This window comes from Bufo bufo, chromosome 1 (genome assembly GCF_905171765.1).
Source record: "Bufo bufo chromosome 1, aBufBuf1.1, whole genome shotgun sequence".
Classification (NCBI taxonomy): Eukaryota; Metazoa; Chordata; class Amphibia; order Anura; family Bufonidae; genus Bufo; species Bufo bufo.
Genome location: NC_053389.1, coordinates 570,116,828 through 570,143,673, shown reverse-complemented (window position 1 = coordinate 570,143,673; position 26,846 = coordinate 570,116,828). Strand labels below are relative to the sequence as shown.

At 42.2% G+C, this 26,846-nt stretch overlaps 1 protein-coding gene across 3 annotated transcripts in view; it reads right to left on the bottom strand.

Moving 5' to 3' along the window:
- Positions 1-6,862: 6,862 nt before the first annotated feature.
- The window catches only part of SEPHS1 (selenophosphate synthetase 1), a 110,181-nt gene continuing 90,197 nt past the window's right edge, over positions 6,863-26,846 (bottom strand). For 2 of the 3 annotated variants that reach the window (XM_040413160.1, XM_040413161.1), the window contains exons 8-9: positions 9,822-10,034; positions 7,864-8,078 (exon numbers count right to left, since the gene is read on the bottom strand). In XM_040413160.1, the coding sequence (XP_040269094.1) occupies positions 7,864-8,078; positions 9,822-10,034 (428 nt within the window). Of the gene's footprint in view, positions 8,079-9,821; positions 10,035-26,846 lie in introns of all 3 variants that reach the window. The other variant, XM_040413159.1, reaches the window with a different exon arrangement.

Sequence of the window (26,846 nt, the reverse complement as noted above, 5' to 3'; positions counted from 1 at the left end):
GTGTCTAAACCTCAATCAATTGCCCTGAAACTTTGCACAACCTAAGATCTCAGCTCCCCAAACCTATCCTGGAAGTTTCATGGATTTTGGTTACCCACAAGGCAAATGAGTGACATTAAGCTTGTTTTTTGCCACACTAAAGTGAACTGGTCACCGGAATTTTGGGTATAAAGCTGAGGACGTGGGTTGCTAGATGGCCGCTAGCACATCCGCAATACCCGGTCCCCATAGCTCAGTGTGCTTTTATTGTCTAAAAAAAACGATTTGATACATATGAAAATTACCCTGAGAGGAGTCCTGTCCCTGAGAGGAGTCAGGGACAGGACTCATCTCGGGGTAATTTGCATATGTATCAAATCGTTATTTTTACACAATAAAAGCACACAGAGCTATGGGGACTGGACATTGCGGATGTGCTAGCGGCCATCTAGCAACCCATGTCCTCAGGTCTATACACAAAATCCCGGTGACAGGTTCCCTTTAAGCTCCCCAAAAAACAAGCTTAATGTCACTTATTTGACTTGTGGGTAGCCAAAATCCATGAACCTTCCAGGATAGGTTTGGGAAGCTGGGAACTTAGGTTGTACAAAGTTTTTTTTTATGGTACATTAAGCCAGGGGTGATGAGGATGAGGGGTCTGATGGTGGCAAAAGTCATTTTAGTTAAATATTGAGGGTCTGTCTCCCCACCCTCGTTAAATGAATGGATCCTGTACCTTCAACAAATTAAAATTTATGAGGATATGGAAAGGAAACGGAGAGCGGCACGTGTGACTGTTCAGACATAGTTACTACATTAAGCCATGGTACATTAAGCCATTTTCACATTAAATGTTTTAGGATGTCCTACGTATGTAATATAAAAATTTTCATCAGTCAAAAAAGACATTTTTGCTCATTCACTGTCTCCATAATAATAATAATTTTCAGTTATTATAGTTTTTTTTTTTTACAGGGGCTTTTTTGCCCCTATTATGGATGCAAAGCCCGGATCTCCTGTGATTCATCAGAACCATAGGTATGGTGCTCAGACTCATTTTCTGAAGAGCTACAGGAGGTCCAGGTATTGTGTCCATAATACTGGAGTAATAAAGCCCCCATTACTTTGTTTAGAGGGATTTCACACTTAGAGTTGCTGTGAAAGTGCTAGGGGTAGAAAAAATTACGGTCCACTGCGCATGCGCCGAGGTTAGGGAAAAATTACGGGCCACTGCGCAAGCGTTACTCGCAGTGGCCCGTAATTCTTTCCTACCCTCGGCGTTGGGTAGGAAAGAAAGTGTGAAATTTGCCTATCCCGTCATTGTGCGCAGACACACCTCCTTCTCAGCCACTCTGGTGGCGAGCAGCGAGACACACCTCCTTCCAAACCTTCCGGTGCGGCTACGTCACAACAGGAAGTGACGAGGATAGCAAAATTTCACGGGTAGCAAAAAATAACGAAACACCAGCACGCCAATCTCATTTATCATTTTGTGTCTCTTTTTGGGTTAGAAAATGACTTAATTAGATTTAATCTTGTTGAACGTCTGTCAGATCATGCACCTAAGTTATGTAGAGGCCAGCATATCAAGCTGAAGCGGACAGGGACTAAGACCGGCTTCTAAATCGCCGGTCTTGGTAAATGTCTCTAAGTGTGTTTTGTGCTCTCAGAAAATGTAGATTTTTGGTAACCTAGAAGCGGCTTGCCACGTACAGTATATTTTAACACATATGGATGATGACCATATATTATATGGCCTCTGTGACAATGTTTTTAAGGCCTCTTTCACACGGGCGTTGCGGGAAAATGTGCGGGTGCGTTACGGGAACACCCGCGATTTTTCCACGCGAGTGCAAAACATTGTAATGCGTTTTGCACTCGCGTGAGAAAAATCGTGCATGTTTGGTACCCAAACCCGAACTTCTTTACAGAAGTTCGGGCTTGGGATCGGTGTTCTGTAGATTGTATTATTTTCCCTTATAACATGGTTATAAGGGAAAATAATAGCATTCTGAATACAGAATGCTTAGTAAAACAGCGCTGGAGGGGTTAAAAAAAAATTTAAAAAAATTTAACTCACCTTAGTCCACTTGATCACGATGCCGGCATCTCCTTCTGTCTCCTTTGCTGAACAGGACCTGTGGTGAGCGTCCATTACAGGTCAAGGACCTTTGATGACGTCACTCCGGTCATCACATGATCCATCACCATGGTAAAAGATCATGTGATGGATCATGTGATGACCGGAGTGACGTCATCAAAGGTCCTGTTCCTGTATTTAATGCTCACCACAGGTCCTATTCAACAAAGGAGACAGAAGGAGATGCCGGGCTACGCGATCAAGTGGACTAAGGTGAGTTAAATTATTATTATTATTTTTAACCCCTCCAGCGCTGTTTTACTATGCATTCTGTATTCCGAATGCTATTATTTTCCCTTATAACCATGTTATAAGGGAAAATAATAATGATCGGGTCTCCATCCCGATAGTCTCCTAGCAACCATGCGTGAAAATCGCACCGCATCCGCACTTGCTTGCGGATGCTTGCGATTTTCACGCAACCCCATTCACTTCTATGGGGCCTGCGTTGCGTGAAAAACGCAGAATATAGAGCATGCTGCGATTTTCACGCAACGCATAAGTGATGCGTGAAAATCACCGCTCATGTGCACAGCCCCATAGAAATGAATGGGTCGGTATTCAGTGCGGGTGCAATGCGTTCACCTCACGCATCGCATCCGCGCGGAATACTCGCCCGTGTGAAAGGGGCCTAAGAGCACAAATGCTTGTTGATGTATATCATTGTGGTATATATAAGATTTGCACACCTCAATATATTACATGTTTTTTTATGTGTAAACCTCTGCTTGGATGTGAGTTTTAGGTCCAAATGTTTGTTTTGATGTTTTAATAATTGCCGTTTGTCACAAAATTACCTGAAGGTGAAGATGGTTGCCAACAGTCCATCAAGGCAACTGCAATCATCGGGTTGTCTGCTCTCAGGAAATACGGTATATAGGTTTTAGAGGGAGGACTAACTTTTCAAGGGCTGTAATCCCTGTATTTTATAGGTTGTTACTTTTTTTAAAATTTCCTGCTTAAAACCACATTTTTGGTGAGTTTATGAAGACATGTGCAGATATTTAGGTCTAAGTTGTATGTATGAACTCTGCACGTGTTGAACGTTCATTTTTAAGAGGTGTGGTCCAGGGCTGCAGCTAACGATTATTTGAATAATCTTTTAGTTGTCAATAATTTCATCGATTAATCGGGAAAAAACACCAAAATGACAAAAAAAGGGGTTTATATGATTTTACTTGAAAAATTATGTTCAAAGGCCATATTAAAACAAATTTAGGAGTCACATAATTATAAAAATTTTGCATTACAATGTAAAAAGACAGCATGTCCACATGGTCAGGGATGAGGCTAGCTCTCTTCTTACACGCTATGTTACTGAGAAGAGGCGTTCCGATGGTGTGGATGTACTTGGGATAGACAAGTATGATCTTGCAAGTTTAACTTTTATGGGGGATCTGTGGATGACACACTTTTATGGTGGATCTGTAGATGACACACTTTTATGGTGGATCTGTAGATGACACACTTTTATGGTGGATCTGTAGATGACACACTTTTATGGTGGATCTGTAGATGACACACTTTTATGGTGGATCTGTAGATGACACACTTTTATGGTGGATCTGTAGATGACACACTTTTATGGTGGATCTGTAGATGACACACTTTTATGGTGGATCTGTAGATGACACACTTTTATGGTGGATCTGTAGATGACACACTTTTATGGGGGATCTGTAGATGACACACTTATGGGGGATCTGTACATGACACACTTATGGGGGATCTGTACATGACACACTTATGGGGGATCTGTACATGACACACTTATGGGGGATCTGTACATGACACACTTATGAGGGATCTGTACATGACACACTTATGGGGGATCTGTACATGACACACTTATGGGGGATCTGTACATGACACACTTATGGGGGATCTGTACATGACACACTTATGGGGGATCTGTACATGACACTTATGGGGGATCTGTACATGACACACTTATGGGGGATCTGTACATGACACACTTATGGGGGATCTGTAGATGACACTATTATGGGGGGATCTGTAGATGACACTATTATGGGGGAATCTGTGGATGACACTATTATGGGGGAATCTGTGGATGGCACTGCTATGGGGAGGGGGATCTGTGGATGGCAGTGGCACTGTTATGGAGAGGGGGATCTGTGGATGGCACTGCTATGGAGGAAGGGGGGGGAATCTGTGGATGACCTTATATAGCATCTTATTCTATATGTGTCATCCACAGATCTCCCCCATAACAGTGTCTCCCGAGTCACAATACACCGACCCAGCTGCTCACAGCAATATCTAAAGAGTATTCCTTTCTCGTTACCCTGCAGTAACTTTTACTTAAACTTTAAATCAGCGCTATGAATTGATCTTTAATACCTTACAAAATCAAATACAATGAAGCTCCGGTAACAAACAGAGTGGGTGGCGGCGTAACGTCACTCACTCACGTGACGCGCCTGCTCCGCCCACTTTATGACTGATGCAGGCGGAGCAGGCACGTCACATGAGTAAGCGACGTTACGCCGCCGCCTGCTCTGCCTGTTACTGGAGCTTCATTATAAGGTAAAATAAAAATGCGCTGATTTAAAGTAAACCGCCCGCCCTCATAGCAACGAATCGGCGATTATTCGATAACTGGATTCGTTGACAACAATTCCCATTATCGAATATCATCAATAAAGTCGATTAATTGTTGCAGCCCTAGTGTGGGTACAACTTTCCGCGTGGGTCACACTTATGTACCAATACCAACCTTTTTGCAATTTTTTACTTTATTATAAAAATATTCCCAAATATCTCATTAGTTATAATGGATTGTTTTGTCTGGGGAGCAATCATTAGGAGAATTAAAATGGCCGCTGTCCTATCATGTTTAAACAATGTTTATGGAGTCATTTCAAATATTGTACAAATAAAGAAACAGTAATCTGTCGGTATAGACAGGTCAAAAGAATCATAGCAGTAAATTTCAAACAATACCGTCATGAGAACAGTATGATATTCTTTCCATGTAAGACATATATGTACAGGAAAGAAAGGAGGTTGGGAAGGGAACTGTGACATTGAAGTAAGGTGATGAAGGGAGGGGGAGGGGGGAGGGTAAGGAAGGGAACAAAAAAATAAAAATAAAAAGCCCAACAATGTCATAATTGGTGAATTTCGTGGCTTATTATGGGGCAGCATAAGGTCTCAAGAAGCGATTAGGGACAAAAAGAGGCTTGAGAATCAATCCAATTTGACCATATGCCTTCGCTTCGTCTGGGGCGTTACAATCTGATCTGCCTGAACTTTGATCTTATGTGCTCAGAGTCCTATGTCATTTCCGGTTTCCCTAATATAAGTTAGTATACAATCGCATAACATTCTCGTATACAAAATAAAATAAAATTCATTAAAATCGCATACATTAAAAATTGTACTTTAAAGTTTGTACAATTTTTTATGTATGCAATTTTATAGAATTTTTATTTTATATACGAGAATGTTATGCGATTGTATACTAACTTATATTCGGGAAACCGGAAATGACATAGGACTCTGAGCACATAAGATCAAAGTTCGGGCAGATCAGATTGTAACGCCCCAGACGAAGCGAAGGCGAAACCCGGGGCGTGTACTAATAGGACTTCGGCCATTTAATTTCTCCTGATGATTGCTCCCCAGACAAAACTGTTCTAACTAATGAAAGGTATTTGGGAATATATTTAAAATAAAGAAATATTTAAGTATTTTAATTTTTTTTATTCCTGGAGAACCCCTTTAAGTATTAGGCTCCCCCAAGGAATCCTCATTTTTTTTCAAGTAGTTTTTAAACAGACCGATCAAAACGGTTATGGTCCCCTTTAGTTATTCCGTTTAGAGAGAATTTTTTTTTTGATATATTGTGTATTAGAGAATTTTGAGTTATTAGGGGGGGGAACTCACGATCCTTATTTCTTGGCCAGGGCAAACACTCTGGCGAGCCTGTCCTGCAATAATGTGAATGGGCACCTTGTAATGTTTACTTTCTCCTGTGGAGGAGCTACAGGGAAACTGAACTCTTAGGGCTCACTCACACAAGCGCTCAGTGCCCATACCGCAGACTTGAGTATGTCCGCATCCGCCAGATTAGACAGAATATAGGGCTTCACCTTTTTGCGGTGTGGAGGCAGGGATCGGAAGCCCACGGAGCATTACGAAGTGATTCAGTGAGCTTCGGTTCTGTGCCTCTGCACTGCAAAAACATGTTCTATCTTTGCCTGTATATTGCGGATCACAGATCCATTCAAGTCATTAGGTCCGCATCCGCAAGTGGAGTGCACACGGCAGGTGCCCATGCATTTGCAGACCGCAATCTGCGGTCTGCAGCACAGGGACTGAGCAAGTACGCTCATGTGCATGAGACCTTACCGCCACATTTCCCCACAAATTATAGTTGATATCTACAGGGTCCTAGTAGCGGATACTTTGTGATCTGTTGTCAGGGGACACTACTAACAAGGATGACGACCATCATATGAAGAGCCATATTTTCTTCTTCCCCCCCCCCCCCTCATTTTTCTAAAGATTCAATTTACTGCAAGAAAAGAAACAAATACAGGTTGTACAAGAGCAATAAAAAAAATTAAATATTTATTTGAATAACAAGTTTGGAGTTTAAGCTGCAATGTTGGCAATGTCAATTTTCTTTGTATTAGATCACAAACTCATGCACCAAATTGGAAAAAAGGAAAGAGCTACCAACTACTTAACAGCTGCTGATTTATAAAGAAAAAATATAAAGGCATGTAATCACTATACAAAATATAAAAATGTATGAAACACTATCAACCACAGAACAGAAAAGGTGTTGATTATACTTAAAGTGTTTTGTACTTATGTGTGCGCACATTTAGAATTACTGAACTGAAGTGATTTGTTACCTCTGAATTTATCTGCACGTGGCCTGTAGTTACACAGCTCTAACCACGCTGCTGTTTTCTGTGCTACTAATAAGAAAGGGCTTTGTTAACATGGGACATGAGAATTACAGAAGAAAAAATAAAATAAAAAATCTTGTCAACCAGAAGTGCTTTAAGCAAATGGTGCACCCGTAAGACCCTTCGATGCCGCAGTAAAATGTGTACCTAGCATAGAAATGGTAACAGAGCACAACCTTAAGGAGGAGTGGAGAGTACAAGGCTAGAAGAGCGCAAGTCTAATAAGTCTAGTCTTTTTAATAATAAAAAAAAAATAATCATGCACCCTCCTGCTATGATCCACAGCCAATTTATTGCCTCTCCATAATAACTTCCATAGCCATTGAACATTGTCAGACCAATAATGATAAATACACATATATAAATGAAGACACTAACTGCTTGTTTGACACTACGAATGGCAATGTCTGTGCTGAGTGAACGCACCTTTAAAAAAAGAGCCTATGCGGCAAGAGATAAGTGTCTATAGATTCAAAATGAATCAACTGTATCGGATAACAATTCTTCAACTTAGAAGCTGCCTCAACATTAGGTGCATCTTCAGTTAATGTAACAGGAAGGGGGGGGGGGGGACAGACGGATAAAAAAAAAAAAAAAAGGGAAGAAGAAACAGAACAAAAAGGCAATGGATTTTTTTCTTAATTACTACCCTTCGTATAACTGACCCAAGGCCACGAAATGGGCAGACACAATGATATATATTTATATATATATTTTTCTTTACAATTATTTAAATTGTATGATGGTAAAGAATAGGGTCTATTTAAAAACAAAACAAAAAAGCTAGGGAAGCCTAAATTAAGAGGTGGCACCAGGCGTTGGGTTTACATTTTGAGTAGCAACTTGGGGGGCAACTTCTATGATTCGTGGCTTATCTATGATTCTAGCAGTGCGGTTGCCTTTTTCTACAATTCCAATGATCCAGGCTTGATGACCTTCTCCATACTTTGGGGACTTGATTTCAGCACAAAACCGGGCAGCCTGTTCTCGCGGTAGACAGATTAGGAGACCTCCTGCAAAGACCAGAAACTCTCAGTATAGCAGACTTGGCATTTACATAGAGGACATGAAACAATAACATGCACATAACAGGTCAGCATTCCTTAATAAATACCCAATTAACATTTTAGAACTGAAAATGATAAATTTCAGGATTACCAATAGGCCCAAAGTGTCTTGTTTCCAATAAATGTAACCAGAATAATGAACCACGCCCGTAAAATACTTACTTTTCCTATATACAGTATACATAAAGTCCCTTGCAGACAATAGAAACAACTACCAGGCTGCATGCTCAGTCTATAACTTGTGTAACACTGTGTATGGTAAAGTACTGGAGGGAGTGTATATCTCACCCAGAATGCTCAGATGGGTAAAATGATCAGGTAAAAGAATCCAGAAAGCTGTGTTCTTTCAACAAATAATAGTTTGCTAAGGTATTGTTGTTTAAGTTATTGCATGGGCTGGATTTTTATGGAATGGCATGTAGGTGTTGGTAGAGGGACCCACCATTCCCTCCCTTCCAGTACAGCATTTTCCCCTAACATGAAGTAATCCCAGGTGTAGCTTCTGGGCTCATTACTATGGAGATAAAGATAGGGCTGAGAGCCTCATTCACAGTCGGGTCGGTGCCTAGAAGCTGGACGACCTGTGGAGGCTGTGCAAAGCCTGATCCCCTGTGTTTGGATTTGAGGTATACAGGCGAGGTAACCTAATGTCTAGTTAGCGTCCAGGCGGGCAAGGTGATTTATTTTTGTCACATACATGTGGATATGCAAAAAGTGAATAATGAACTTGCAAGCCACTGTCTTGTGGTGGATGGAAAATAAAAGCTGTTTGGACTTGGAGTGTCATTGCCGACCCCACCACAAGAACACATATACATGATACTTGCTTAGGAGAGCTCATAGAATTAGGCTATTTTCAAATAAGCAGTAAAGCTATTCAGCAGGCTGTTCCGGCAAAGAAACTGCCTACTAGAGTTCACTGTATCTGGTATAGCAGGATAGGGCTGTGCACCGCCAGACCCTATTGACTATAATAGGATTCATACGGTTTACAACATGAGTGCTGGGTTTTGGCTGGACAAATAACGGTGCATGTACATTTTTTTTGTCCGGCCAAAACATGGCACTCATGCTAGGCCAGATCCAGTGAACTCCAGCAGGTCGTTACTCTGCTGGAACAGCCTGCTGGATAACTTTACCACAGATGTGAAAATAGCCTAAAGCTGGATTTACACAGCCCGATGTTCAGGCTGATTATCAGGAACAAACATTCCTATGAATGCTCGTTTCTAATAATCTGCCCAACTAAAGGTGCTGCAAATCACCCAATGAACAAGCAAAAACCCAGATGTTGGGGCATATAAAGATCAGACAAATGTCTTAAACTTTCTAACCCTTTTTTTTTCCGGAGTCCATGCATGTGTATGGAGGGGGGGGGGGGGGGGGGGGGGGTCATGAGAGATAGCTGTAGGCTGAATAAGCGTTTGGCTGGAAGTGGTTACCACAGCGCTGTACTGCAAAAACTAGCTTTTTCCACTACACAATGGACGGAGCTGTGTATTTCCAATGTCAACTTCCTGTGCAAGAGCTACACTAAAACAGCTGACTGGTGAGGATGTGCGGTGATAGACCCTATCAGACTGATATTCAATTTGATGGACAAGAAATGTGTCTTCCTACACAAAATACTTTTGTGACCCATCTTCAATCATTCAGGCTTTTGCGGGTTCAGGGATTTTAGTGACTTACCTGATGTCTCTGGGCAAGATCCATGCATAAGACCAAACATATTTCCACAGGCCTTGCTAACAGCAGCCATTTTGGCTAAGACAGGAAGGTTATGGATGACAAAGGAAACCTCATTCCGCTGCTGTTTGGCCAAGTTTTGTGCATGTCCTAAAATCCCAAAACCTGTAATATCAGTAGCAGCATGTGCATTAAATGTGTGCATAAGACCGGCAGCTGGGAAGAGAGAGAAAAGACACCAGTATTAGGCCAAATGGGATTCAGGAGCTGAATAACTTAAAGTACCAAAATGATAAACACTGAGTCCCAATCACATATTAAGTAAGGGTTTGTCTTCAGTATCTCTTGGCGACTCAATTCCGAAGGAAAAATTGGTTCCAGGCAATGGAACAGATTTTAGAAAGTGCCAGTGGAGCATAATCTGACAGATAAGAGTAAGGTCTTCAGGACAGTAAGGAAACCTAAGTATAGATATAATATGAAACTGACTGCCCTCTTCTCAGCTTCGAACCTCACTCGCTGCAAGAAGCTCAACACACTAACATGCTGCATTTAATCCAAAGGTGCCAAGTATATAATGTATGTACAACTCAGAAACCACCTCCAGTCGTCATCATAATCCAAAGCACTGATGAGATTAACCCCCTCAGGACCCTGCTATTTTTCATCCTTAAGGACCAGGCCATTTTTTGCAAATCTGACATGTCACTTTATGTGGTTATAACTTTAAAACGCTTTTACTTATCAAAGCCATCCTGAGACTGTTTTCTTGTCACATATTGTACTTCATGAGAGTGGTAAATTTGAGTCAAAATATTTCATTTTTATTTATAAAACAAAATACCAAATTTACCAAAAATTTGGAAAAATTTGCAATTTTCTACATTTCAATTTCTCTGCCTTTAAAACAGATAGTGCAGCTTACGGAGAAGTATGAGGCGGCACTGCTGGTGTGCAACACTATCAGGTGCGGGACGTGGGATTGTGTGACCCAGTCAAATATTGCAATGAATAGTGGTGCTCTGCTATCTAACAAGTCCACAGTATACCATAAGACGATCCAAGTGAAGAAAGAATAATGATAGCGGCACTCACCAAATTGCAGCAAGATTCTTCTTTATTACAAAATCGGAATAGAAGTTACAGCGGGCTGGGGCAGACCAATGTTTACAAACACTGAGTGATCAGCTGGCGACGGCCGTTTCGCGCACCTGCGCTTCTTCTGGCCTCTGACCTAGTCGCGCTACCCATGCGCTCATTTAAATGCATCCACGTTGCCTCGGCAACCACCGACGCTAAAAACATATACCTCGTTTATTTCAAAAACGAGGTGGGGTAATAGACATAACTTTCCCTGACACCAACACTAATATATATATATATATATATATATATCCATATTCACATGCTCAATACTCTATCTGCGTAAACACACACTTAGATCATTTCGATCATTTAGTCCCAAAGGACCCATGGCGGCAGTGCCTCCTTCTGCAAAAGGAGGCGGTCTCTATCTCCACCTAGTACTGGGGCGGGGACGTGTTCAAGGGCTGCAAATTTTAGGCATTTCGTGTTGTAATCATGTTTATTACGGACATGCTCAATGAGCCTGGTGCAACCTTTACCTGACCTAACTGAGTTGATATGCTCCCTGAATCTCTCATACATAGGGCGGATGGTCTTCCCTATGTAGAAGGATCCACAGGAGCATAATACCAGGTACAGTCAGGTCCATAAATATTGGGACATGGACACAATTGTAAAATTTTTGGCTCTATACACCAGCAAAATGGATGTGAAATGAAACGAACAAGATGTGCTTAAACTGCAGACTGTCAGCTTTAATTTGTGGGTATTTACATCCAAATCAGGTGAACAGTGTAGGAATTACAACAGTTTGCATATGTGCCTCCCACTTGTTAAGGGACCAAAAGTAATGGGACAATTGACTTCTCAGCTGTTCCATGGCCAGGTGTGTGTTATTCCCTCATTATCCCAATTACAATGAGCAGATAAAAGGTCCAGAGTTCATTTCAAGTGTGCTATTTGCATTTGGAATCTGTTGCTGTCAACTCTCAAGATGAGATCCAAAAATCTGTCACTATCAGTGAAGCAAGCCATTATTAGGCTGAAAAAACACAACAAATCCATCAGAGAGATAGCAAAAACATTAGGCATGGCCAAAACAACTGTTTGAAACATTCTTAAAAAGAAGGAACGCACCGGTGAGCTCAGAAACACCAAAAGACCCGGAAGACCACGGAAAACAACTGTGGTGGATGACCGAAGAATTCTTTCCCTGGTGAAGAAAACACCCTTCACAACAGTTGACCAGATCAAGAACACTCTCCAGGAGGTAGGTGTATGTGTGTCAAAGTCAACAATCAAGAGAAGACTTCACCAGAGTGAATACAGAGGGTTCACCACAAGATGTAAACCATTGGTGAGCCTCAAAAACAGGAAGGCCAGATTAGAGTTTGCCAAACGACATCTAAAAAAGCCTTCACAGTTCTGGAACAACATCCTATGGACAGATGAGACCAAGATCAACTTGTACCTAAATGATGGGAAGAGAAGAGTATGGAGAAGGAAAGGAACTGCTCATGATCCTAAGCAAACCACCTCATCAGTGAAGCATGGTGGTGGTAAGTGTCATGGTGTGGGCATGTATGGCTGCCAATGGAACTGGTTCTCTTGTATTTATTGATGATGTGACTCCAGACAAAAGCAGCAGGATGAATTCTGAAGTGTTTTGGGCAATATTATCTGCTCATATTCAGCCAAATGCTTCAGAACTCATTGGACGGTGCTTCACAGTGCAGATGGACAATGACCCAAAGCCTACTGCAAAAGCAACCAAAGAGTTTTTCTAAGGGAAAGAAGTGGAATGTTATGCAATGGCCATGTCAACCATCTGACCTGAATCCGATTGAGCATGCATTTCACTTGCTGAAGACAAAACTGAAGGGAAAATGCCCCAAGAACAAGCAGGAACTGAAGACAGTGGCAGTAGAGGCCTGGCAGAGCATCACCAGGGATAAAACCCCGTCTGGTGATGTCTATGCGTTCCAGACTTCAGGCTGTGATTGACTGCAAAGGATTTGCAACCAAGTATTAAAAAGTGAAAGTTTGATTTATGATTATTATTCTGTCCCATTACTTTTGGTCCCTCACCAAGTGGGAGGCACATATGCAAACTGTTATAATTCCTACACCGTTCACCTGATTTGAATGTAAATACCCTCAAATTAAAGCTGACAGTCTGCAGTTAAAGCACATCTTGTTTGTTTCATTTCAAATCCATTGTGGTGGTGTATAGAGCCAAAAATGTTAGAATTGTGTCGATGTCCCAATATTTATGGACCTGACTGTATACCACATATTTGGTCCTGCATGTGGTAAATTGTTTTACCCTATGCCTAATACCTGCAAAGAAAAAATATTTGCCCTGTAAAGCATATTGACAAAAAGAACAGTCCCCACATTTGTAACTTCCTATTGGTATACGTTCAGTGAGCCAATTACTAGTTCTATTCTCCTTAAGCCTGCTCCTCACCAGTTTATCTTTAATCGTGTGACACCTTTTGAAAGTGATAAGAGGTTTGTTATATGTTAAATCCTGGAGCCCCTCTTCATTTTTGAGGATGTCCCAGTTTTTAAGCATAACCTGTTTAATAGTATCTGCTAGAGGACTGTATTTAAAGGCAAATGCAAACCTATCTGCAGTGTTTTTTTCTAGAATTGCTTTTCTTCTTTAATAACTCACTCTGTGTGAATTGGCCTGCTCTTTCTAACGCTGCGTTTAGTTCTGGTTCCGGGTATCCCCTGTGTAGGGGTCTCTCCTTCAATTCCTGAGCCTGCAATGTGTACCCTGCTTCTGTGCTATTGATACGTTTCAAGCGTATAAATTGTCCGTATGGGACTGCCTGTTTTATGCTACGTGGATGATAGCTGTCATAGTGGAGTAATGAATTTGTGGCAGTTGGTTTGCGAAAACCGGTGGTGACTATGGTGCCCTCGTCAATTGTTACCCGTACGTCGAGGAAATCCAATGTGGTGTCTCCGAAGTTTACTGTGAATTTCATGTTCATCTCATTATGATGATTTAGGAACTGGACAAATTCCTCACACACCTGTTGCGAACCTTGCCATACCATAAAGACATCATCCACGTAGCGCAAAAATAACTTTATATGCTGCAAATATGGATTTGAGGTAGAACAAACATAGCGGTCCTCAAAGACTGCCAAATATAAATTGGCGAACGTGCAAGACACGGGTGTGCCCATGGCCGTACCATAGATCTGCCTGTACCAGCACCCCCCAAAGGTAAACACATTATTGCTGAGTACACCATCCGCATGTGGTATGCGGGTATAGAGGCTCTCCACATCAAGGGACACCAAATTAAAATCTTCCTGCCACTGGAAATTCTTCAGTGCTTCCAGGAAGGCATTGGTGTCTCGCAAACATGTAGGGGCATGAGACAAGAGCGGTCTCAAGAGCCAGTCCAGGTATTTAGATAAAGACTCGGTCACTGACCCTATCCCCACCACAATAGGGCGGCCAGGGGGTTGGGTCAGTGACTTGTGAATCTTAGGTACAAAGTACCAAGTGGGTTTTTTGGGGAATGGTGGCACAAGCCGATCCATGATACGAGCTGTAAAAAAAAAATCAACCTCAATATAACGTGTTAGCAACTCACAGAGTTGTACTTGGATAGCAGGGGTAGGATCGTTTTCAAGCTTGGAGTAGACAGAGGTATCTCCCAGCTGTCTATGTGCCTCTTGTAGGTAGTATTCCTTAGTAAGAAGTACAATATTGCCCCCCCTTGTCTGCCGGTTTCACAACGACATCATCCCTGTTGGCTAACCAATTAATTGCAGACCATTCTTCCTTGGTGGTATTATTCTCCACTCTGGGGTACACAAGGGCTTTTACATCTCTTAATATTTGTTTGTGGAAGATGTCGATGCTACTCCCGGCAGGCAAGGGGGGAGAATATGTAGATTTTATGCCCCCTTCAAAGCGACCTGCTTCTGCAGAGGGGGCAGGAAGACCACCTAATTCTGTGTCAGCTAGAAATTCTAAACAGGCAATTTCCATTTCATCATAGGTTTCATCTATTTTGAAGCAGATAGTGATACCTCCTAAAATAGTTATTACTTTACATTTCCCATATGTGTACTTCATGTTTGGATCATTTTGTAAATTACATTTTCCTTTTTTGGGATGTTAGATGGCTTAGATTTTTTTTTTTTAACCCATATTTCTATTTATTTTCCATATATAGGTTAAGGGAAATATTATTGATATTTTGGATAATACCAATAATTAATATTCATAAATAGGCGTGAGTCGTCTAGTGAAGACTCCGCCTATTTATACCTAAAATAGAAAACAAACTATGTTAGCTAACTAATTGCTCAACTATGTTAGCTAGCTACTTGTCTAACTAACTGGCTACACCACTGTTGCCTATACACTACACTTAACTAAACTACATGCGACTCACTGCTACTACGGCGGCTACAACAAAAGACTATAAACCGTGCATTATGAACAATAATAAAGTATTTATTAACACAATGACAAGTTTACAGTCTAATACGCTATATCTATATATATTTATGTATAAATGGTTATAAATATATATTCATATAGACGCACACACCGCAATACAATAATATAAACACAATACAAACCTAACTACACAATTCAATTCCCAATTCCACCCCACACACTAACTATACATTACACTCACACAAATACCAACCCACCCGCCTGGCTACTCACTGTCCCTACGGGGTACAAAGTAAATGGTGGCACTGCAAGGGTTAATACTTGCAGGCCAGGGATGTAGCCATGGGTACAGGTTCAGGGAATACAGCCCAGCAATGCAAGGGTTAAAGCGGGGCTGTAAACCACACAATCACTGCAATGTAGGGGTAAATACAGTGCAGGGAATGATTGACATAAAGGGGTTAACCCAGGGTTGGACATCAGGGGTTACCTGGGTCAGGGGTATTGGGGCTACTGCAGGAGACAAGGATATCAAGGGTTAATACAGCCCAGCAAGGGAATGCTGGGGCTGCGCACAGGGAATGCAGGAGAACTGGGGTGCAGGGATTGCAGGGGTTAATGCTCTGTAGAGCAGGGAATGCTCTGCAGGGCAGGCAATGCAGGGGTTAAGGACATGGGCAGAAGGGGTTAATGCTGGGGAACACAGGGGTAAAATGCAGGGATAAGGAGGCAGGGATACTCAGCCAATCCATGACTTGGTCAGCGATGAACACTGTCTGCTCTCTCTCTCTTCTCTGGGGCTGTTGGGGATCTGAGCGCTGCCTGCGCTTCCTTCCAGGTGGGTGAGGGTTGGGGCAGGTCAGGGGTCACTCCTTTTCTAGCGCAGGGCAGCCTGACACATGGCTGGCTGTGCTCTCCTATTTGGAGGGGGGGTGGGTACTGCCGGAGAGGTCATCAAAAGGGCAGAGGATCTTTATTGATCCTCTGTCCTTTGAAGTGGCCGAACCTGGACATAATTGTCCAGTTGTCGGCCTCTTCCTCCTGCAGGTACGTACCAGAGGGGGGGCACCCATGACTGGGGGGGAATATGCTGGCCGCATTTTATATATATATATATATATATATATATATATATATATATATATATATAAAAACCTGGGGCATATTATATAAATATATATACAGATGTATGCAATAACTGGGGCATATTATATTAGAAAAAATGGGCAGCACTCCAAAAAGTAAAAATACAAAAATCTTTATTTACCCCAGTGGGAAGTGCGACGTTTCGGCTCTAGACAGGAGCCACACATATACATATATATACACACACACACACACACACATACCTGTGGCAATGCATGACCACAAACTGGGGGAATACAAATCTATCCCCACATATACTGGTCAAATTTGGGCACAACATAAGCCCTCCCAAACCCTCCCTCCACCCCCCCCCCCCCCCATCGCAATAGCGATGTGTTTATAATAAGAGACAATTGCAAAGATATGTGAAAATGTATAGAACATCCAATCTCGTGTGAATTAACATTGTACCTAAATGCAATAAAAATAAAGTGATGCAATTTTATGTTGGGTGAGTCATTTGTGGCTTTGTTTTGTATGTATCTTGTACCATGGGTCTGATGGGTCTAATTTGGCATACCATTCAGTGTATATAAATGGGCGTATAGTCTCCACCATTTCTGACTCAGTAAAGAAGGCTGTCATGAATGCTCTCCATTAAAAAAATAAGTTTGTTAATGTCGATCTACGATGTTGTGTCTCAATATGTTCTAGCATCAAACATTTTGACATTTGCTGAATAACCTCTTTCAGTGGAGGTATATTTGGTTTAAGCCAGTAGGTTAGCAGACACCTTTTAGCTACTAAGCTGATTAAATGAATCTAAATAACCTACATAGAAAATGCCAGACCGCTGGTACTAAATTAATCTTTATTACAAAATTACATTAGACAACATACATGATTAAAAGATCCGTGCAGGAGATAAAAAGCAACATCACTGGAGGAGACATACAATGAACGGAGTCCCTATCCTTAAACATGATATTCAGAAGAGATGGTTATGCAAACATGAAAAACATACATAGTGGGGAAAAGGGACATTTACCCATACAAAGTCTCCTCCAGTGATGACGCTACCCCCAGACGAAGGTACGCCGAAACGCGCGTTGGGGTTGGCGCCATCCTGGAGGAGACTTTGTATGGGTAAATGTCCCTTTTCCCCACTATGTATGTTTTTCATGTTTGCATAACCATCTCTTCTGAATATCATGTTTAAGGATAGGGACTCCGTTCATTGTATGTCTCCTCCAGTGATGTTGCTTTTTATCTCCTGCACGGATCTTTTAATCATGTATGTTGTCTAATGTAATTTTGTAATAAAGATTAATTTAGTACCAGCGGTCTGGCATTTTCTATGTAGGTTATTTATATATTTATTGCCATAGGCTTGGGCATTACTTGAATGTTGATTCAACTAACGGTCGAGGTATTTATTTCGGTTAGTGATTAAATGAATCTAGTTTAGTATTATCTCTTTCCATGTGAAATAGGAGGATTTCTGGGTTCATTGGAATTTTTATGTGGTATTTTGTCTCTATCAATGACAGGAAGGATTGCCAAAAAGATTCTACCCTGGGCACAACCAAAGTCCATGGATGAGATCTGTGTTGGATGTTTGGCATTTGGGGCAATGTGTTTTTCTGTCCTCAGTTATCTTGTCAGGATCCCATGGGCTATGAAAACCATACATAGCCCTAAGCAGTATTTTGAAATAAGTCTCTCTCCACACCTCACTGGCCACCATTTTATGGATTAAATCCATCCAATAGTTGATCTGGGAGATTTAATTCTGGGAAATCCTTAAGCCATGCCTTGAATAGGGACAGGTCTTTTTTTCCCTAGAGTTCAGCTCTCTCAGGGAGCTGTATATGGTTGATAGGTATTTTTTGGATTTAGACGAACCCCGGATTGAGTTAAAAGGGTTAGTAGAGAATTCTAGTGATAGATCATAGAAACATAGAATGTGTCGGCAGATAAGAACCATTTGGCCCATCTAGTCTGCCCAATATACTGAATACTATGAATAGCCCTTGGCCCTATCTTATATGAAGGATGGCCTTATGCCTATCCCATGCATGCTTAAACTCCTTCACTGTATTTGCAGCTACCACTTCTGCAGGAAGACTATTCCATGCATCCACTACTCTCTCAGTAAAGTAATACTTCCTGATATTACTTTTAAACCTTTGCCCCTCTAATTTAAAACTATGTCCTCTTGTAGTAGTTTTCCTCTTTTAAATATTCTCTCCTTTTTTACCTTGTTGATTCCCTTTATGTATTTCAAAGTTTCTATCATATCCCCTCTGTCTCGTCTTTCTTCCAAGCTATACATGTTAAGGTCCTTTAATCTTTCCTGGTAAGTTTTGTCCTGCAATCCATGTACTAGTTTAGTAGCTCTTCTCTGAACTCTCTCCAAAGTATCAATATCCTTCTGGAGATATGGTCTCCAGTACTGCGCACAATACTCCAAATGAGGTCTCACTAGTGCTCTGTAGAGCGGCATGAGCACCTCCCTCTTTCTACTGGTAATGCTATAGGTCTCCCTATACACCCAAACATTCTGCTAGCATTTCCTGCTGCTCTATGACATTGTCTGCCTACCTTTAAGTCTTCTGAAATAATGACCCCTAAATCCCTTTCCTCAGATACTGAGGTTAGGACTGTATCACTGACTGTATATTCTGCTCTTGGGTTTTTACGCCCCAGGTGCATTATCTTGCACTTAACATTAAAGGGAGTCTGTCAGCACATTTACACCTTTTTAACAGTTCCCATAGCGCTGTAGCCGCAACACAGATGATTAAAACGGTACCTTTATATGCTTTTGTGGACTTGTAAAACTGCCAAAAACGAACTTTGATGCATATGTAAATGAGGGCTCGCAAGTGCCCAGTGGCGGCGTCCACCGCGTTGGTGCCCAGGCATCTCTGCCTCTTCGGCTCTTATCCCCGCCCAGCCTCTTTCTCTGCCCGCCCATCTGTTTTCTCGCCCCCTCAGCGAGATCCCGCGCCTGCGCGCTGACTTCCTTGGCCGAGGCATGCGCACTGCGATGCCCATTGCTGGCACGGCATCGCAGTAGCTTATGTGCATGCGCCGGCTAACGGATCATACAGAGAGGTAAATTTATTTGTATGATCCGTTAGCCGGCGCATGCGCATAAGCTACTGCGATGCCGTACCAGCAATGGGCATCGCAGTGCGCATACCCCGGCCAAGGAAGTCAGCGCGCAGGCGTGGGATCTCGCTGAGGGGGAGAGAAAACAGATAGGCGGGCAGAGGAAGAGGCTGGGCGGGGATAAGAGCCGAAGAGGCAGAGATGCCTGGGCACCAACGCGGTGGACGCCGCCCCTGGGCACTTGCAAGCCCTCATTTACATATGCATTAAAGTTCGTTTTTGGCAGTTTTACAAGTCCACAAAAGCATATAAAGGTACCGTTTTAATCATCTGTGTTGCGGCTACAGCACTATGGGAACTGTTAAAAAGGGGAAAATATGTGCTGACAGACTCCCTTTAAATTTTAGTTGCCAGATTTTTGACCATTCCTCTAGTTTTCCTAAATCCTTTTCCATTTGGTGTATCCCTCCAGGAACATCAACCCTGTTACAAATCTTTGTGTCATCAGCAAAAAGACACACCTTACCATTGAGGCCTTCTGCAATTTCGCTGATAAAGATATTAAACAATATGGGTCCCAGAACAGATCCCTGAGGTACCCCACTGGTAACAAGACCACGGTCTGAATATACTCCATTGACTACAACTCTCTGTTGTCTGTCCCTCAGCCACTGCCTAATCCATTCAACAATATGGGAGTCCAAGCCCAAAGACTGCAATTTATTGATAAGCCTTCTATGTGGGACAGTATCAAAAACCTTGCTAAAGTCTATATAAGCGATGTCTACTGCACCTCCATCTATTATTTTAGTCACCCAATCAAAAAAAATCAATAAGATTAGTTTGACATGATCTCCCTGAAGTAAACCCATGCTGTTTTTCATCTTTCAATCCATGGGATTTCAGATGTTCCACAATCCTCTCCTTAAGTATTAATTTCCCCACAATTGATGTCAGGCTTACTGGCCTACAGTTGCCCGATTCCTCCCTACTACCTTTCTTGTGAATGGGCACAACATTTGCCAATTTCCAATCTTCTGGTGACGACTCCTGTTACCAGTGATTGGTTAAATAAATCTGTTAATTGTTTTGCTAGTTCACCGCTGAGCTCTTTTAACCGCCTCACGTCCGCCCATAGGATATAAACGTCCTATGGGTGGACGTCTATTTCTGACAGCACGTTTTAAAACGTCCTGTCAGAAATAGCAGCTGCACGCTAATCGTGCAGCTGCTGATCGGGTTGCCCGCTGTCAGTGACAGCAGGGCAACCCAGAGAGGAGGCAGGGACAGTGCCCAGGTGTCCCTGCCTTCACGATCGCTGCAGACACAGCGCTCACCGAGCGCTGTGTCTGCAGAGAAGGAAGCGCACAGCGCTTCCTGTTCCGGCCCGGCGGTCATGTGACCGCCGTGACCGGAGTGTGCAGGAGCTGTGTGAGGTCTCTCAGAGACCTCGATCAGCCCTGCTGTGAGGCTGTACAGCGCAGGATTGCTGCTGTACAGCCTCTATAGGGGTGCATTTGTTCTGTAACTGGGGCTACTATGTCAGCCCCAGTTACAGGAGAAATCAACTGTGAAAAAAAAAATCAAAAGTGAAGTAAATGTCCCCCAGAGGTCTTGTATGACCTTATGGGGGACGAAAAGTGTAAAAAAAAAATAAAAAAAATAAAGGGTTGAAAAAATAAAATAAAATAAAGTTTCACATGTAAAAAAAAAAAGTTCCCAAGTAAGGAATAAAAAAAAAAAATTAAAAATAGAAAAATTAAAATAAAATAGACATATTAGGTATCGCCGCGTCCGTAAAAACCAGCTCTATAAAAGTATTACATGACCTAACCCCTCGGGTGAACACCGTAAAAAAAAACAAAAAAAAAACTGTCAAAACAAGCAATTTTTGTCACCTTGCATCACAAAAGGTGCAACACCAAGTGATCAAAAACGCGTATGTCCCACAAAATAGTACCAATAAAACCGTCACCTCATCCCGCAAAAAATGAGCCCCTACATAAGAAAATCTCTTAAAAAATAAAAAAACTATAGCTCTTAGAACATGGAGACACTAAAACATCATTTTTTTGGTTTCAAAAATGCTATTATTGTGTTAAAGTGAAACAAATAAAAAAAAGTATACATATTAGGTATTGCCGCGTCCGTAAAAACCAGCTCTATAAAAATATCAGATGACCTAACCCCTCGGGTGAACACCGTAAAAATAAAAAAATAAAAACTGTGTCAAAACAAGCAATTTTTGTCACCTTGCATCACAAAAGGTGCAACACCAAGTGATCAAAAATGCGTATGTCCCACAAAATAGTACCAATAAAACCGTCACCTCATCCCGCAAAAAATGAGCCCCTACATAAGAAAATCTCTCAAAAAATAAAAAAACTATAGCTCTCAGAACATGGACACATTAAAACAATTTTTTGGTTTCAAAAATGCTATTATTGTGTAAAACTTTAATAAATGAGAAAAAGTATACATATTAGGTATCGCCACGTCCGTAACAATCTGCTCTATAAAAATGTCACTTGACTGAACCCCTCAGGTGAACGCTGTAAAAATAAATAAATAGAAACTGTGCTAAAACAACCAATTTTTTGGTCACCTTGCCCCATAAAGTGTTATAATGAATGATCAAAAAATCATATGTACCCAAAAATAGTACTAATAAAACTGGCACCTTATCCCCTAGTTTCCAAAATGGGGTCACTTCTTGGGAGTTTCTACTGTAAGGGTGCATCAGGGGGCTTCAAATGGGACATGGCATCTAAAAACCATGTGGAGTTCCTTTTCTTCTGCGCCCTGCCGTGTGCCCATACAGCAGTTTATGACCACATGTGGGGTGTTTCTGTAAACCGCAGAATCTGGGTAATAAATATTGAGTTTTGTTTGGCTGTTAACCATCGATGTGTTAAAGAAAAAAATTTATTAAAATGGAAAATCTGCCAAAAAAGTGAAATTTTAAAATTTGATCTCCATTTTCCTTTAATTCTTGTGGAACGCCTAAAGGGTTAACAAAGTTTGTAAAATCGGTTTTGAATACCTTGAGGGGTGTAGTTTCTACAATGGGGTCATTTATGGGGGTATCCACTATGTAGGCCCCACAAAGTGACTTCAGACCTGAACTGGTCCTTATAAAGTGGATTTTGGCAATTTTCTTAAAAATTTGAAGAATTCCTTCTAAACTTCTAAGCCTTCTAACGTCCTAAAAAAATAAAATGACATTTCCAAAATGATGCCAACATAAAGTAGACATATGGGGAATGTTAAATAATAAATATTTTATGAGGTATCACTTTCTGTTTTAAAAGCAGAGAAATTGAAATTTAGAAAATTGCGAATTTTTCAAATTTTTGGGTAAATTTGGGATTTTTTCATAAATAAAGGTGAAATATTTTGACTCAAATTTATGACTATCATGAAGTACAATGTGTCACGAGAAAACAATCTCTGAATGACTTGGATAAATAAAGGCGTTCCAAAGTTATTACCACATAAAGTGAGATATGTCAGTTTTGCAAAATTTGGCCTGGTCAGGAAGGGGGCAAAGGGCCCAGATGGGAAGTGGTTAAGAGCTTTGGGTGTATCCCATCAGGCCCCTGTGACTTATTTGTATTAATTTTAGACAGCTGACTTAGAACCTCTTCCTCTGTAAAGACACACGCATCAAAAGATTCATTAGTCTTCCTCCCTAACTGAGGTCCTTTCCCTTCATTTTCCTTTGTAAAAACTGAACAAAAGTATTCATTGAGGCAGTCAGCTAGTTCTTTATCTTCTTCCATATACCTTCCTTTTGTTTTTAATTTGGCAATTCCTTGTTTTAGTTTCCTTTTTTCATTTATGTATCTGAAGAATGCCTTATCGCCTTTTTTCACTGACTGAGCTAATTTCTCTTCTGCCTGTGCTTTAGAAGCTATTATAACTTGTTTGGCCTCTCTCTGCCTAATCTCATAAATTTGCCTATCATCCTCTTTTTTTTTATTTTATATAATTACTAAATGCTATCTTTTTGTTTTTAATGATTTTGGCCACTTCTGCTGAGTACCACAGTGGCCTCTTCCTTTTTTTGCTTTTACTGACAAGCCTAATGCAATTTTCTGTTGCCTTCAATAGTGCCACTTTTAAGTAGTCCCATTTCTCCTGGACTCCATTGAAACTGTTCCAATCACTCTAGGGTGTAGAAATGCCATTAACTGATGGTATGCCAAGAAATGATGTGTAGGTAGTTGATATTGGGCTTGTATTTCCGGAAAGGTGTAGTACCACATGTCTAACCGCCTCTATGCCTCTTTCTGACCACTTCTGGAACGGTTTGTTTATAAAGGTTGCATGGAATTCTGGATGCTTCCAAATCTCCACTCTTTTATAGAGATTAAGAATGGCATATTATACATCTTTCTCACCACCTTCCATGCTGCTATTGTGTCTCGCAGAAGTACACTATGTTTACCCGATTTGACTTCCATAACCCCTGGATACATTTTTCACAAAGTCCCCCTCCTTCATGGAGGTTGCCCCCAGCGGCTTCCCTTGGAGCTAGGAAGCCGAGACTTGCAGGGATGGTAGAGGGGGACTTGAACTCCAAGAGGAGACCTCCACCTTGTCTGTACCACCTTCCCTCCGGAAATGGCAGAGGGACAAAGTCGGATTATGTTACCCGATTTGACTTCCATAAGCCTGGGGACGTTTTTCACAAAGTCCCCCTCCTCCATGGAAGTTGCCCCCAGCGGCTTCCCTCAGAGCTAGGAGGCCGAGACTTGAAGGGCTGGTAGAGGGGGACTTGTGATCCAAAAGGAGACCTCCACCTTGTCTGTACCACCTTCCCTCCGGGAATGGCAGGGGGGTGAAAGTCAGAAATTCTTACCCACCTACGGTGCTCCTTTCCTGTGTAGACATTTCCAAAAATCGCCCCCCTTCCGTGGAAGTCTTGCCTCCCAGCCGACACCTCGGATGTCATGGAACTGATGGTGGGATCAAAACACCCTGCCCACCCCCCAGGGTTTCTCTACCTTCTTCCGGGAGGTGTCCGAAAGTACCCCCCCCTTTCACGTCACATGCCTCTGAGACCCAGGTGTCTCGAGCCGTCATGCCCAGGCTCTGGAACTGCTGTCGGTATGAGACAGCCAGGTTCGATCTCATAGCTGGTTCTCTTTCTCAAAACGGACACCCTTATGGAAGTTCAGCCCAGCGGTCAGAGTCGGACCTTGTTACCCGATTACACTTCCATAAGCCTGGGTACATTTTTCACAAAGTCCCCCTCATTTATGGAAGTTGCCCCCAGCGGCTCCCCTCAGAGCTAGGAGGCCGAGACTTGCAGGGATGGTAGAGGGGGACTTGAACTCCAAGAGGAGACCTCCACCTTGTCTGTACCACCTTCCCTCCGGAAATGGCAGAGGGACAAAGTCGGATTATGTTACCCGATTTGACTTCCATAAGCCTGGGGACGTTTTTTCACAAAGTCCCCCTCCTCCATGGAAGTTCAGCCCAGCAGCTTCCCTTGGAGCTAGGGATCCCAGACTTGCAGGGCTGGTAGAGGGGGACTTGTGATCCAAAAGGAGACCTCAACCTTGTCTGTACCACCTTCTCTCCGGGAATGGCAGGGGGTGAAAGTCAGAAATTCTTACCCGCCTACGGTGCTCCTTTCCTGGGTAGACATTTCCAAAAATCGCCCCCCTTCCGTGGAAGTCTTGCCTCCCAGCCGACACCTCGCATTTGTGATCGGTAGGTCTTTCATTTTTTTCTTATGGAATGACAGACATTGATAGGTCTAGTAGTTCGCACTTAGATATGTTTACTTTAAAACCTGACATTGATCCAAACTGAGAGAGGAGCTTACACAGAGCCGGGAGGTCTCTATGAGGGTGTTCTAGAAACAACAATAGATCATCAGCAAATAAAGGGTGTTTGAGTACCCGTTTGCCAATGGCAGTACCTTTAATATGTTTGGAAACATTTATTGCTTTAGAAAGTGGTTCTAGGGTGTAGATCAAAAATAGCAATGGTACGAGGGGACATCCTTGCCTAATGCCTTTCTGCAAATTAAACACCTATGAAAGGTGTCCAGGTGTGGAGATCCTAGCCAAAGGAGAGCTGTATAGGGATGTGATGTATGTTCTAAATTGGCCTTTAAATCCCATGGTGTCCAATACCTCGTCCAGCCATCCCCAGCTCACGTTATCAAATGCTTTTTTTTGCATCAATTGCAAGGAGAGCTGGGAATGAGTGGAGGAGGGGAAGTAGCTTAATCTTATCCAACACCGCCAGTACTTTGCGTATATTCTAAACTGCTGCCCTGCCTTGTATAAAGCCAACTTGATGAGGGGTAATAAGCCTAGCTAGGAAAGTCAATAATCTGTCTGCTAGTATCTTTGAGAGGTATTTGAGATCGATGTCAATAAGGGAGATTGGGCGGTAAGATGATGCTAACATGCTGTCTTTACCTGGTTTTGGGAGTACTTTGATATATGCTGTGTTCATGTTTGGCTGACCTTGCAATATTTGGTTGTATAGAGATGTAAGGATTGTGGAAATTGTTGGAGCTATTATTTCCCTAACCTCACCACAGTGTTTATCCCAGCCCTAACTCATCTCTTCAACCTATCACTAACCTCTGGTGTCTTCCCCTCTGGTTTTAAACATGCTACCATTACACCCATCCTCAAAAAGCCTTCACTTGACCAGTTATAGCCCCATGTCGCTTCTTCCATATGCCTCAAAGCTACTTGAGCAACATGTCCATTCTGAACTGTCCTCTCATCTCTCCTCCTGCTCCCTATTTGACCAGCTACAATCTGGCTTCCGACCGCACCACTCAACTGAGACTGCCCTTACCAAATTCACCAATGACCTATTAACAGCCAAAACCAATAAAACATTCCTCTGTCCTCCTTCTCCTTGACCTGGCCTCTGCCTTTGACACTGTCGACCACTCCCCTCTGTTACAAACTCTCATCTCTTGGCATCACTGACCTGGCCCTCTCCTAGATCACATCATACCTCACAGACCAGACATTTAGTGTGTCCCACTCTCACACCACCTCGTCTCATTCCCTCTCTGTTGGTGTCCCGCAAGGCTCTGTCCTAGGACCCCTGCTCTTCTCTATCTACACTTTTGACCTGGGACAGCTCATAGAGTCCCATGGCTTTCAGTATCACTTTTATGCTGACGAGACACAAATCTACCTCTCTGGTCCAGACATCACCACCTTACTATCCAGAATCCCACAATGCCTATCTTCCATATCCTCCTCTCGCTTTCTAAAACGTAACATGGATAAAACAGAATTCATCTTTCCCCCATCT